The 12,009-nt window shown below is 39.7% G+C and overlaps 1 protein-coding gene across 2 annotated transcripts in view; it reads left to right on the top strand.

The window, feature by feature from the left end:
• Positions 1-12,009, top strand: part of SERAC1 (serine active site containing 1) — a 67,162-nt gene that overhangs the window by 33,906 nt on the left and 21,247 nt on the right. For both annotated transcript variants that reach the window (XM_030316692.2, XM_030316693.1), the window contains 2 exons: positions 6,361-6,474; positions 8,469-8,631. In XM_030316692.2, the coding sequence (XP_030172552.1) occupies positions 6,361-6,474; positions 8,469-8,631 (277 nt within the window). The remainder of the gene's footprint in view (positions 1-6,360; positions 6,475-8,468; positions 8,632-12,009) is intronic.

Raw genomic sequence — 12,009 nt, 5'->3', positions numbered from 1 at the left:
ATGGGGGTGCATGTATCCCTTTGCATTAGTATTTTTGTATTCCTTGGCTGAATACCTACTAGTGCAATTGCTAGATTGTAGGATAGTTTTATTTTTAATTTTTTGAGGAGCCTCCATACTAGCTTCCACATTGGCTGCACCAATTTGCATTCCCACCAACAATGCAGGAGGGTTCCTCCTTCTCCACATCCTCACCAACACCTGTTGTTTCTTGTGTTGTTGAGTTCAGTCATTCTGACATGTGTGAAGCGATAGCTCATTGTAGTTTTGATGTTGAGCATCTTTTTATGTATCATCTTTTCATTGGCCATCTGGATGTTTTTGGAAAAATGTCTATTTGTGTCTTTTGCCCATTTTTAAATTGGATTATTTGGTTTTTGGGTGTTGAGTTTGATAAGTTCTTTATATGTTTTGGGCACTAACCTTTTATCAGATATGTCATTTGCAAATATCTTCTCCCAGTCCATAGGTTGCCTTTTAGTTTTATTGATTCCTTTGCTGTATAGAAGCTTTTTATTTTAATGAAGTCCTAATGGTTTATTTTTGTTTTTATTTCCCTTGCTTCAGCAGACATAGCTAGTAAGAAGTTGCTACAGCTGATGTCAAAGAGGTTACTGCCTGTGTTCTCCTCTGGGATTTTAATGGTTTTATATCTCACACTTAGGTCTTTCATCCATTTTGAATTTTTTTGTGTGTATGGTGTAAAAAAGTGGTTCGCTTTCATTCTTCTGCATGTCGCTGTCCAGTGTTCCCAGCACCAGTTGTTGAAGAGACTGCCCTTTTCCCATTGGATATTCTTTCCTACTTTGTTGATGATTAGCTGTCCATATAGTTGTGGGTTCATTTCTGGGTTCTCTATTCTGTTCCATCGGTTTATGTGTCTGTTTTTGTTCCAATACCATGCTGTTTTGATTACTTCAGCTTTGTAATGTAACTTGAAGTCCGGAATTTTGATGCCTCTAGTTTTGCGTTGCTTTGCTTTGCCTTTTCAAGGTTGCTTTGGTTATTTGAGGTCTTTTGTGGTTCCATACAAATTTAAGGGTTGCTTGTTCTAACTATGTGAAAAATACTGTTGGCATTTTGATAGTGATTGCATTAGGTGTGTAGATTGCTTTGGGTAGTATAGACATATTAACAACATTCTTCTGATCCACAAGCATGGAATGTCTTTCACTTTCTTTGTGAGCTCTTCAATTTTTTTCATCAGTGTTTTATAGTTTTCAGAGTACAGGTCTTTCACCTCTTTGGTTAAGTTTGTTTGGGAAGGAAGAAGTAAAATTACTACTTGCAGAAGACATACTCTATGTAGAAAACCCAAAAGACTCCACCAAAAAGTGGCTAGGACTGATACACGGATTCAGTAAAGTCACAGGATACAAAATCAACGTACAGAAATCTGTTGCAATCCCTTTTTTTGTTTTAATGTTTATTTTTGAGAGAGGGAGAGAGAGCACATGCATGAGTGGGGAAGGGCAGAGAGAGAGGGAGACATAGAATCCAAAACAGGCTCCAGGCTCTGAGCTGTCGGCACAGAGCCCAACACGGGGATCAAACTCACAAACCGTGAGATAATGACCTGAGCTCAAGTCAGATGCTTAACCAACTAAGCCACCCAGGCGCCCCAAATCTGCTGCATTTCTATACAGCAATAATGAAGTAGCAGAAAGAGAAATTAAGGAATCAATCCCATTTACATTTACAACAAAAACAGTGAGATCCCTAGGAATAAACCTAACCAAAAAGTTGTACTTCTTTAATTAATTTAATGTTGAAAAAATATTTAATTTCATTTCTGAAGCTCTATCTCATCAGACCAATAAGCAACTCCATCTCAGTTATTCTTCCCCCACTACCCCTGTCTAGTCAGGCTTCTCAGATTTTTTACTTGCCAAGAAGTTGGGAGTGAAGAGGTAGGAGGGGTGTCCATCTGGTTTTTAGAGATCTGTCAGACCTGCCTTGTGGCAGTCTCTAAGCACCCTTCAAGGGACAGTACGCTGCTTCTATACAAAACTGCCTCCTCACTGAGGTAATGCAGCCTTGGCAGGTGTCCCACACAGCTCTTGGGTTCCAGGGCATGGCTTCTTCACCTTTGTTAATCGCCATGGACCCCTTTGGTGATTTAGTAAAGTCTGTGAACTTGTTTGTAGATGCATAAAACTCAATACACAGGATTATAAAAGAAACCAATTATATGGGATACTGTTACCAAAAATAATTTTGGTATCATGTATTTCTTGTTCATGCATTAAATAACAGGAAGAGACCTGTAAAATGGGAAAGTTGAAGTTTATTTTTAAAATACTTTAACTTTTGGGGTGCCTGGGTGGCTCAGCTGGTTAAACATCCAGCTCTTGGTATTGGCTTGGGTCATGATCTCACGAGCATGAGATCAAGCCCTGTGTCGAGCTCTGCGCCGACAGTATAGAGACAGCTTGGGATTCTCTCTCTCTCCCTCAGAGAGCTACCACAAATGAGATGTAATACGAAAATATCTGTACTCTCTATTGCGGACAGAGTCACACAGATTGTTACCATTACTATGGTTTATTGTCTGTGTTTACAAAGTTTCTGTTAGATGTCGGGAAGATAAAGATGTAACTTTTTCTCCTCCAAGCATACACCCTACCGACCCTGAATTCTGTCTACTCCAGGCCCTTAAGAATGACCCTGGGTCTGCAACTCATGCTTTAGAATGAATGCACCGTCTCTCTTTTTTTTTTAAGTTTGTTTGTTTATTTTTTGACTTAGAGAGACAGACAGACAGTGCCAGCTGAGGAGGGGCAGAGAATGAGGGAGAGAGAGAATCTCAAGCAGGCTCTGTGCAGTCGGCTCAGAGCCCAACACGGGGTTCCATCTCACGAACCATGAGATCACTCACTACCTGAGCCGAGATCAAGAGTTGGACACTTAACCGACGGAGCCACCCAGGTGCCCCTAAACACACCATTTCTAAGCCCAGTTAGTTTGCATAATTTGCAGAGTTCTGAGGTTGTCAGTTTTTATGCAGAAATGCCAGGGATTAGCTTTTACACACTTTAAAACAGAGGGTCCCACAATAAGAAGCAGTAGCAAGACTCTCTGTCCCCCTGCTCTCCACCCATCCTGGCAGTGATCTGCCTACTCTCCTTTTGTTTTCAGATGTCACATCTCTTGGCAGCTTGCCTACATCTGTCTCTTCACTACCTTTCTGACCGTCCCTGCCCTCCTGCTCGTTCTCCCTCACGCTCACTGTATTCCAGCCACGCTGGCCCTCACTCTCCGTTCCTTAAACTCGCTACCTGCTCGAGTTCTCTCTGCCTGGGATTCTCTGCCACCAGCTTGTCATATGGCCACTTTTTCATCCTTCAGCTTGTCAGCTCCTCTGAGAGACCTTCCTCTCCATCTCAAATGTTTAGTGCATTTATCGCCCTTCGTAGCATTTATCCCATTGTGTAATTATGCTGTATATTTATCTGTTTGCTTATTTAATTGTCTTACTCCCTTCCAGTGGTCGATAATAATGTCCCTAGTACCAAATACAGTGCCTCCCACACAATATGTTCTCACAAAATATTTATGGAATAATGGATGAATGAATTATGACATTGCTGAGGGAGCCAGCTGTGCACAAATTTATATATGCTTAAATAACAGCTGGTATATTTCTGTTATGAGTCAAAGTATTTTTGCATGGCAGACAAAAGTGTGGATAACTATAAGGATATTGTTTAAAAGGAGCATAGGTTATATGGTAACAAGGTATCTATTATGTATGAAATCATTTGGCCATTATAAATTTGTTGAGATACATTTGAAAAATACCATGTTAATCCAGAGTAATGTTGTGTCTCAAATTGAGTATGATATTTACAAAATGATACATAAAATTCTTTGTTACACTTACGACTAATATAGAATATGGATGTAAATTCTTTAGTAACTTTATTAGTTGACATCCCTCTTCTGCTTTGTTACTTGCGTTTTGATTTTTATGCCTTACCCTTTATTTTTAACATTGTCACTCTCTTTCTTTTCCTCTGCATTTCTTTCATTCTTAAGAAATTGTTTTTTGGTTGCACTTACAGAATTTGATGTGTGGCATTTCTTGAATTTTTACGAATTTATGTAAACTTGCTCTGTCTTAATCTAGTGATAAAGCAGCAGTAACCTATGTATGTTTATTTTCATGTTAAGAATTAGAATATATTCCATATGCTCACACCATGAGTTTATACCCTTTATTTATTCCTTTTTCTTGTGTTTTTAACTGCCACACAATCTGCCAGTTCATAAATAACTTAGAAGCTTTGCTAATGAGGTTGGAATTGGAACTGTATTTTTATTTCCCACTTAGAAAATGATCAAGAGAAACGTAAAATCCTAGGTAGTTTTTTTCCTTTTTTATTTACTTGGAGCATTTAGCTTAAAAAGAGGTCAGGTGATTTGGGGGTGTGTGGTAGGGAGAAGGATTTGGGGGAGGCAGGTTGTGGTGGTAAATCTTTTAAGAAAAGTTCCCCATCCCCCAAAGCCCACCAGTTCACTGTTTACCCTTATCCCTGCTAGAGGAGAGAATGACTCTCAATGAATTAGTCCCTTGCCAGGCCTCTACTTAAGTAGCATAAACGTTTGAGATCTAAGCATGTTTAAACTTGGAAAAACAGAATGTGACATCAAGAGAGGAGGGCATGAGTAAGAATTATAGAATGATCAAACATTTTGAATATTTACTGGGTTTACTGAGCCATGAGCCCTATAAATTAACTCAAAATGGAGAAACTTATGGATTATATTTCCTATAGGAAACACTGGGCTTTCTATATACATTTTTGAAAAACATTACCTTGTAGTTGAGTTCTTTTGCCAGCAGGTGGCCTGTATGCACACAGTTATGGCCCCTCGTGCAAATACAAAGCACTTCAAAGGAGATGCAGTAATGTCTTCTTTTCATCCCTTCTGTCTCCCTCACCCAGCGCACATGCACGCACATGCACACACACGCACACCCGTTCACAGTTACACATACTCTTTACACATATTATAGCATACAGTACACATTCTTCTGCCCTTTCTTTTTCTCACTTACGGGTTCATCTTGGAGATTGGTATATGCCAGCATACGAGAAGACTCAAAAATTTTTATATTCTTTTTTTTAACGTTTATTTTATTTTTGAAAGAGAAAGAGAGGGAGGGGCAGAAGGGATGGGGGACAAAGGATCTGAAGCAGGCTCTGAGCTGACAGCCGAGAGCCTGACGTGGGGCTCGAACTCATGAGCCATGAGATCATGACCTGAGCTGAAGTCAGACGGTTAACCAGCTTAGCCACTCAGGTGCCCCCCAAATTTTTATATTATCATAGCATTCCATTGTACAGTGGTACCATCGTTACTTAACCAGCCCTCTGTTGATGGCAGTAGGTAGTGCTTACAAAGACTGTCGCCGTGAACAAACCTGTACCTGTATTACTCTGCCTATGTGTGTCTCTCTAGGTTGGATTGTTGAAGGGCACGGCGCTTGTAATTTAGACAGCTGTCCTTAAGTTGTCCCCCATAAAAGTTGCAGGGTGATGGGAATGCCCGCTCCCCCACCCCTCTGATAGATGAAAACTATCCTTTCTCATGAGTGTTGCCACACATGCCTCTCATTATAAGTTATGTTGGGCATTGTTTCGTAGATTTCCTTTCCTAGGAACTTTCTGTTTATGACTGTTGCTCATTTCTCCATAGCATTGTTGATATTTTTGCCACTGATTTGTAGGGGATTATTGCATACTAGTGACATTAGCATTTGACCTGTGATGATAGTTGAAATTTTCTTTTCCCAGTTGATTCTTATATTTTGCTATTAGGGCTAGTGCACACTCCTCTTCTGTCTTCTGGTTTTCCTAACCCTTCTGTTTATTCTTCCATATGATCTTGAATTTCAGTTTAGGAAGAGTTAAAAGTTCTCTGATCATTGTCATTGTTTGTCTTCATTTTATATTTTTCCAGCAATGCCTTTTCTCTTTTTTATTATTTTGATTAATAGACTTCAGGTAGACTCCACCACCATCATCTGACAGTAGAACATTATGGTCAACCCTAGGCTTTTCTTACTTGGTAAAGAATTGTGTGTCAGTCTTCATACTTTGAGAGAAGAGGACACAGAAGGAAGAAGTAAGGAAGATGCAAAGATCGCCTCCTCTAGAAATGATCCCTTATGTTTTCTGTTCTAGTAAGCAACAACTTGCATAACTAGTTCCCTTTCAGCTTCCAAAATAGGTTGTGTATAATACAGGGATTTTTTCGTGTGTGTGTGTGTGTGTGTGTGTGTGTGTGTGTGTGTGTGTGTCAAACAAAAAATATGAGTCACTCTTCTCAGTAAACATTTTAATTATCTTTCAGGGTGGCTTATGGTGTTTTGGAGGAAATGGACTTCCTTATGCTGAAAGTTTTGGAGAAGTTCCTTCAGCTACAGTGGAAATGTTCTGTTTAGAAGCTTTGGTAAAACATTCTGAGGTAACTTGCATTTTCAAAATGTGGTTTACTTTTTATGATCGCAATAAAAAAATTGTACATCATGGTTCATTCAAGCGAAATAATCCTCATTTTTTATAAAAGGAAAGAAGCTTTTTGCTTATTTAAAAATTTTCTTTTTTCCCCATTTAGTTGTAGAATTGATAATCATGACTTAGCACCGATACATGTATTTCCTTTTGCCAAGTATTTCTGAAAATGGATTTAATCTTAATTGCACATAAAGAAAGCAACCCATTGTTTAAATATGGCGTTGACCTTTGAATTACGCTATCTTATGCTACCTTTCTCAGATCTTTTTTATAAATTATATTACCAGGTAGTTAATTTCCAGTAAAACATCTGCCAAAGAAGCCAATATAGAAAAAAGGTAAATATTTGGATGGCCATACTCTTGAATTTTAAACAGAGCTTATATTAGTGGTTTTTAAGTTTTTTGGCATGTATGACAACTTTTCTGTCATGATCATAGTTTGATTTTAAAAGAAAAGAGCAACAGACTTCGTGATGCTCAAACATGAATGCATAAAAACCACTCAGGAAGCATGTTTGAAAGCGCACATTTCCTGGTCACCTCTAGCAGCTTCAACTTAGTAGTTGTGGGCTGGTGTCCGGGAGTTTGTGTTTGTAACGGGCATCGCTGGTGAGGCTGCTGGAAGTAGTTCATCCCGCATCGTGAGAAACTCCATCCTAGAGATTTTAAACTTTCCAGTTTAATTTTGAGGACCATTATACACGGCTCAGGAGCATAGTGGTCTCTGGTCATCTTTAGTTCCCACCAGCGGAGTTAGGAACTGCGTACAAAGCAGAGGTATTAGTGTTGTAGCTCAGAAGGGCACATGGGAAAATAGTGCTAGAGGTTTTGTGGCTTATGATCAGTTTCTGAAGCATTAGATCTGTCTTCAGTAGAAAGTACAGTGTGTGGAATACCTTTATTACATTATCTCACTGACATATGTCTAAAGGGCATACTTTTAAATGCACTTAAAATGTGATCAAATTCAGTAAAAATTTAGAGAATGAAAATTGTTGCATATACAGGACACAGCGTCATGTCAGTGAGTACAGCTAGTGATGGGAAGAGGCCAAGGTCATGCCGGTGACCTTGGCACACTGTGAGGGCTTGTTGGTCAATACTGTCGCCTTTCCATAATATTACGTATTTCCTTTGGCTGTATTTTATCCCTTTTCTCTATTAAAAATTCATATCCCCTTTTTTTCCTTTTTATTTTTATCATTTGATCTTTCTCTTTAAAAAATGTTTCTGACTCCTGAGTTTTAGGAGAGCCCCAGACCTGTGGACTTGTGTGGGCTGGTGTGCAGGGCGGCACATGGTGCCATTCTCTGGGAGTTCTTGTTTGCAGAAGCAAAAGCTGCCACTTGAATGGGGTTTTTCTTCCCATTATCAGGTGGCAGGTTTCTCGGTTAGAGAATCTTTTTAAGGTAATTTCAAGCCAGTCAAAGTATCACTGTAAATTGAAACCATTCTAGGGGTGCTGGGGTGCCTCAGTTAGTTGTCTGACCGGCTCAGGTCATGATCTCATGGTTCTTGGAACCTGGAGCCTGGAGCCTGCTTTGGATTCTGTTTCTCCCTCTCTCTCTCTGCCCCTCTCCTGCGCTCGCTCGCTCTCTCTCTCAAAAATAAACATGAAAAAAATTAAGATAAAAAAATTGAAACAATTCTATAATAATGACATTGTCAAGTTACATCCCTCCAAGAGCTAAGCAGAGTAAGAGTAAACATTTCAGAAGCCCTGTTGAGATGCGCCTTAATTTTTTTCAGTGATTTTGAAGCACCTCCCGCATAGATAGGAATTTGCTTATTTATTTAAGTGAGCTGCGAGGAGAGTGTTGGGTGGTCTCTCTGGGTCTCTGTCCTTGAGCAGGAGCCCCTAGCTGTGCCGTCAGCATGTTGTGTCACCTCGCTAGTGAATTTGTGCAACATACGGTGAGCTTTCATTAATTTATCGTGCTAGATACCCACACACTGTGATGAAATTGAAGCAAATGGAGGCTTGCAACTACTTCAGAGGCTGTACCAACTTCACAAGGATTGTCCCAAAATACAGAGAAATATAATGCGTATCATTGGAAACATGGCTTTGAATGAACATCTTCATTCTACTATAGTTCACTCAGGTAACACCGTTATATACTGAGTATTTTGGATCCGATCCTTTGTTCCCACCTCCACCCCTCATGATACGTTAATCGTTTTATTTATTTATTTATTTATTTATTTATTTATTTATTTATTTATTTATTTAATGTTTATTTTTGAGAGACAGAGCACGAGCAGGGGTGGGGCAGAGAGGGAGGGAGACACAGAATCCAAAGCAGGCTCCGGGCTCTGTGCTGGCAGAGCCTGCCGAGGGGCTCAAACTCACGAGCCGTGAGATCATGACCTGAGCCAAAGTCAGACGCTTAACTGACTGAGCCACCCAGGCGCCCCACAATACATTAATCTTTTAATAGACTTAACACTTGGCTTAGGGTTAGTTATGGGTCTTTAGAGCATATCGTTTTAGTAGGGGCATGGAATTGCTTGGGACTTGTGTACTACAGACCTGAGATCATCGGCGTGCGGACAGTCAGAGGAGAGCAGTTTTTGCCTTGACGACCATCTAATGGTCTACATCACCTTTGATAGGATTCGGTTGACCCAGAGTACGTGTACTCAGTATAATTAGTGATTTTCCCCCTTGCAACTGATCAGCTGACTGTGGGGAGATACTTAGGACCATGCAGATATCCAGCTCCTCATCTACTGAACTCCCCTGCCTGATCCAGTCTTCATCATGATGGTTGCAAAATGATGATTTTCTAACTGCAGCACGCCCTCCCCGTGTACTTTTCAGCATTTGGCCCTTCCTTCTCTCTCCTTCCATCTGTCTCCCTTTCTTCCCTCTTGTCCCTCCCTCTCGCTCTCTCCCTCCCCATCAGTATGGGCACATGGATTCCTGGTTGTTTTTTTTTTTAATGGTTTATAACTTATTACTGTACTTAACATTAGATGCCAGATTGTTTCGGTTTTGGTCAGTGGGAGCCCGACAAACCGGCTCCCTGTGTCCTGGCAATATGCCCACCTCGTCTGGGGAGGCATTCCTTATTACTGTCTGAATAACAAGATGTTCCAGGCTCCTTCCTCTGAGGAGAAGTGCAGATTGGTCTTAGTGCAGATTGATTTTTAGAGACCAGGATCTGGGTGCTCGGTGTGCTTATTGTTCCTGGAGTGTCTTCGCTTCTTGGCTCTTTCGGTGGAAAAAGCAAGGTGGTAAATATCAGGACACACACAAGTATGCATTCATATGTGCACATATACATGCATATGCTCATAGTTGTTAGAGACTGAGTTTACGTTTTTTCTTGTGTCAGTCTCTATTTTTTTGTTTGTTTACATTTAAGAGTGTTTTGATCAATAAAAGTTTTTAATTTGATGAAGTCTCATTTAGGGATCAGCAAACTTTTTCTATAAAGAACCACTTCCTATGGGCTTTATTTGCTCCACTTTTTTAGGTGCTTAAGGTAGAAACTTAGATCCTAATTTTAACCTCTTCTTGTTTCAGACATCTGTTACTGTGTATCAAACACAAAATTCATTGGTTAAAATAGTAGTCCTATATTTTCCTTGTGAATCTGAAACTTCGGCCAGCCTCTGTGGCTTCATGCAGCACTAACTGGGGCAGCTCGGCTGCGGGATGGAGGGTACACTTTCATGATTGTCCCTCATGTGGCTTGCATACTGGTACTGGCTGTCAGGTAGGAGCCCAGCTGGGGCTGGGGACATTGGCCCCTTCCTACATGCGCCTCTCTGTGCAGCTTGGGGTTTCTTAAAGCATGGTGGCTAGGTTTCAACAGCAAATGTCTCAAGAGAGGACCAGGCATACGCTCTTTTTTGCCTCTTATAAGCAAGCATTGGAAGTAATTTCTGACCTACTCACTAAGGCTAGCTCATATTCAAGAGGAAGGACTCCGGAAGGGGTTTAGACTCATGACCTCTTGATGGGACAATAGTGTCAAAGCATTTGAAGACATGTTTTCAAGTCACTACAATTATTTTTTAATACGAGTATTTAAAGCTGTAAATTTCCTCTAACTTGTTTTAGATGGATCCCTCAAATTTTGAATATACTGTATTTTCATCATTATTCAGTTTGAAATATTTTCTACTTTTTCTTGTGATTTTTTGCTTTGTCTCATGGGTTACTTAAAAATGTGCTGCATAGTTTATAAGTATTAAGGATTTTCTAGATATCATATGTCCGTGATTTCTCATTTAATAGTCCATGTGTTCAGAGAACATACCCTGTAAGAGTTTAGTCTTTGGAAGTTTACTGAGACTTATTTGATAGCCTGTTTTGTGGTCTGTCGTGATGCATGTTCTGTGTGCACTTGGAAAGAATGAGTGTTCTGTAGTTGTTGGCGAAGTGTTCTGTATGTAACAATGAAGCCATAGCATTGCTCAAATCTTCTCTGGATCTTCATTGAGCTTGGTCTCGTTCTCAGTGAATTACTGAGAGATGTGTTGAACTATAATTGTGAATGTCTGTTTTCCTTGTAGTTCTACCAGGCTTTTCTTCCTAGCAAATTATTCATTTTTTATTATTAAGTGATGTCTCTACCACTGGTGACACTCCTTTTCCTTAAGTCTACTTTACCTGGTATCAAAATAGCCACACTGGCTTTTTCTTTTTAAAAAAATTTTGTTATTGGGGTGCCTGGATGGCTCATTTGGTTGAGCATCTGTCTCTTGATTTTGGCTCAGGTCATGATCCTAGGGTTGTGGGATTGAGCCCCACAAGAGATTCTCTCCCTCTCTGCCCCTCTCTCCTGCTCGCACATGCTCTCTCTCTCTCTCTCTCTCAAACCAAGAACAATTAAAAAATTTTGTTATTGAAGTATAGTTGACATACAGTATTATGTTAGTTTCAGGTGTACAACATAGTGATTCTACAATTTTATACATTACACAGTGCTCACCATTGTAAGTGTAGTTATCATCTGTTACCATACAACATTATTATAATATCATTGGCCATATTTCCTGTGCTGTTCTTTTTGTCCCTGTGACTGATTTATTTTCTACCTGGAAGTTTTTACTTCTTCATCTCCTTCATGTATTTTGCTCATCCCCCCATCCTCCTCTCGTCTGGCAACTGCTAGTTTGTTCTCTGTATTTATGGGTCTGTTTCTATGAGAGTTTTTGGTTTTTGTTTTTTAGATTTCACATATAAGTGAAACATATGGTATTTGTGTTTCACTTTCTGACTATTATTTCACTTAACATTATACTCTCTAGGTCTATTTATGATATCACAAATGGAAAGATCTCATTCTTTTTTATGGCTGAGTGATAGTCGATCACACACACACATACACACACACACAAACCCCTTCTTTATCCATTTACCTGCTGATGTATTCTGGTCTTTTCCATATCTTGGCTATTGTAAATAATGCTGCAGTAAACAAGGGTGCTTGTATTTTTTTGAATCAGTTTTTTCATTTTCTCTGGAT

The sequence above is a fragment of the Lynx canadensis genome, chromosome B2 (assembly GCF_007474595.2).
Source record: "Lynx canadensis isolate LIC74 chromosome B2, mLynCan4.pri.v2, whole genome shotgun sequence".
Taxonomy (NCBI): Eukaryota; Metazoa; Chordata; class Mammalia; order Carnivora; family Felidae; genus Lynx; species Lynx canadensis.
The sequence above is the reverse complement of the archived record's forward strand: the minus strand, read 5'-3'. Positions and strand labels throughout refer to the sequence as shown.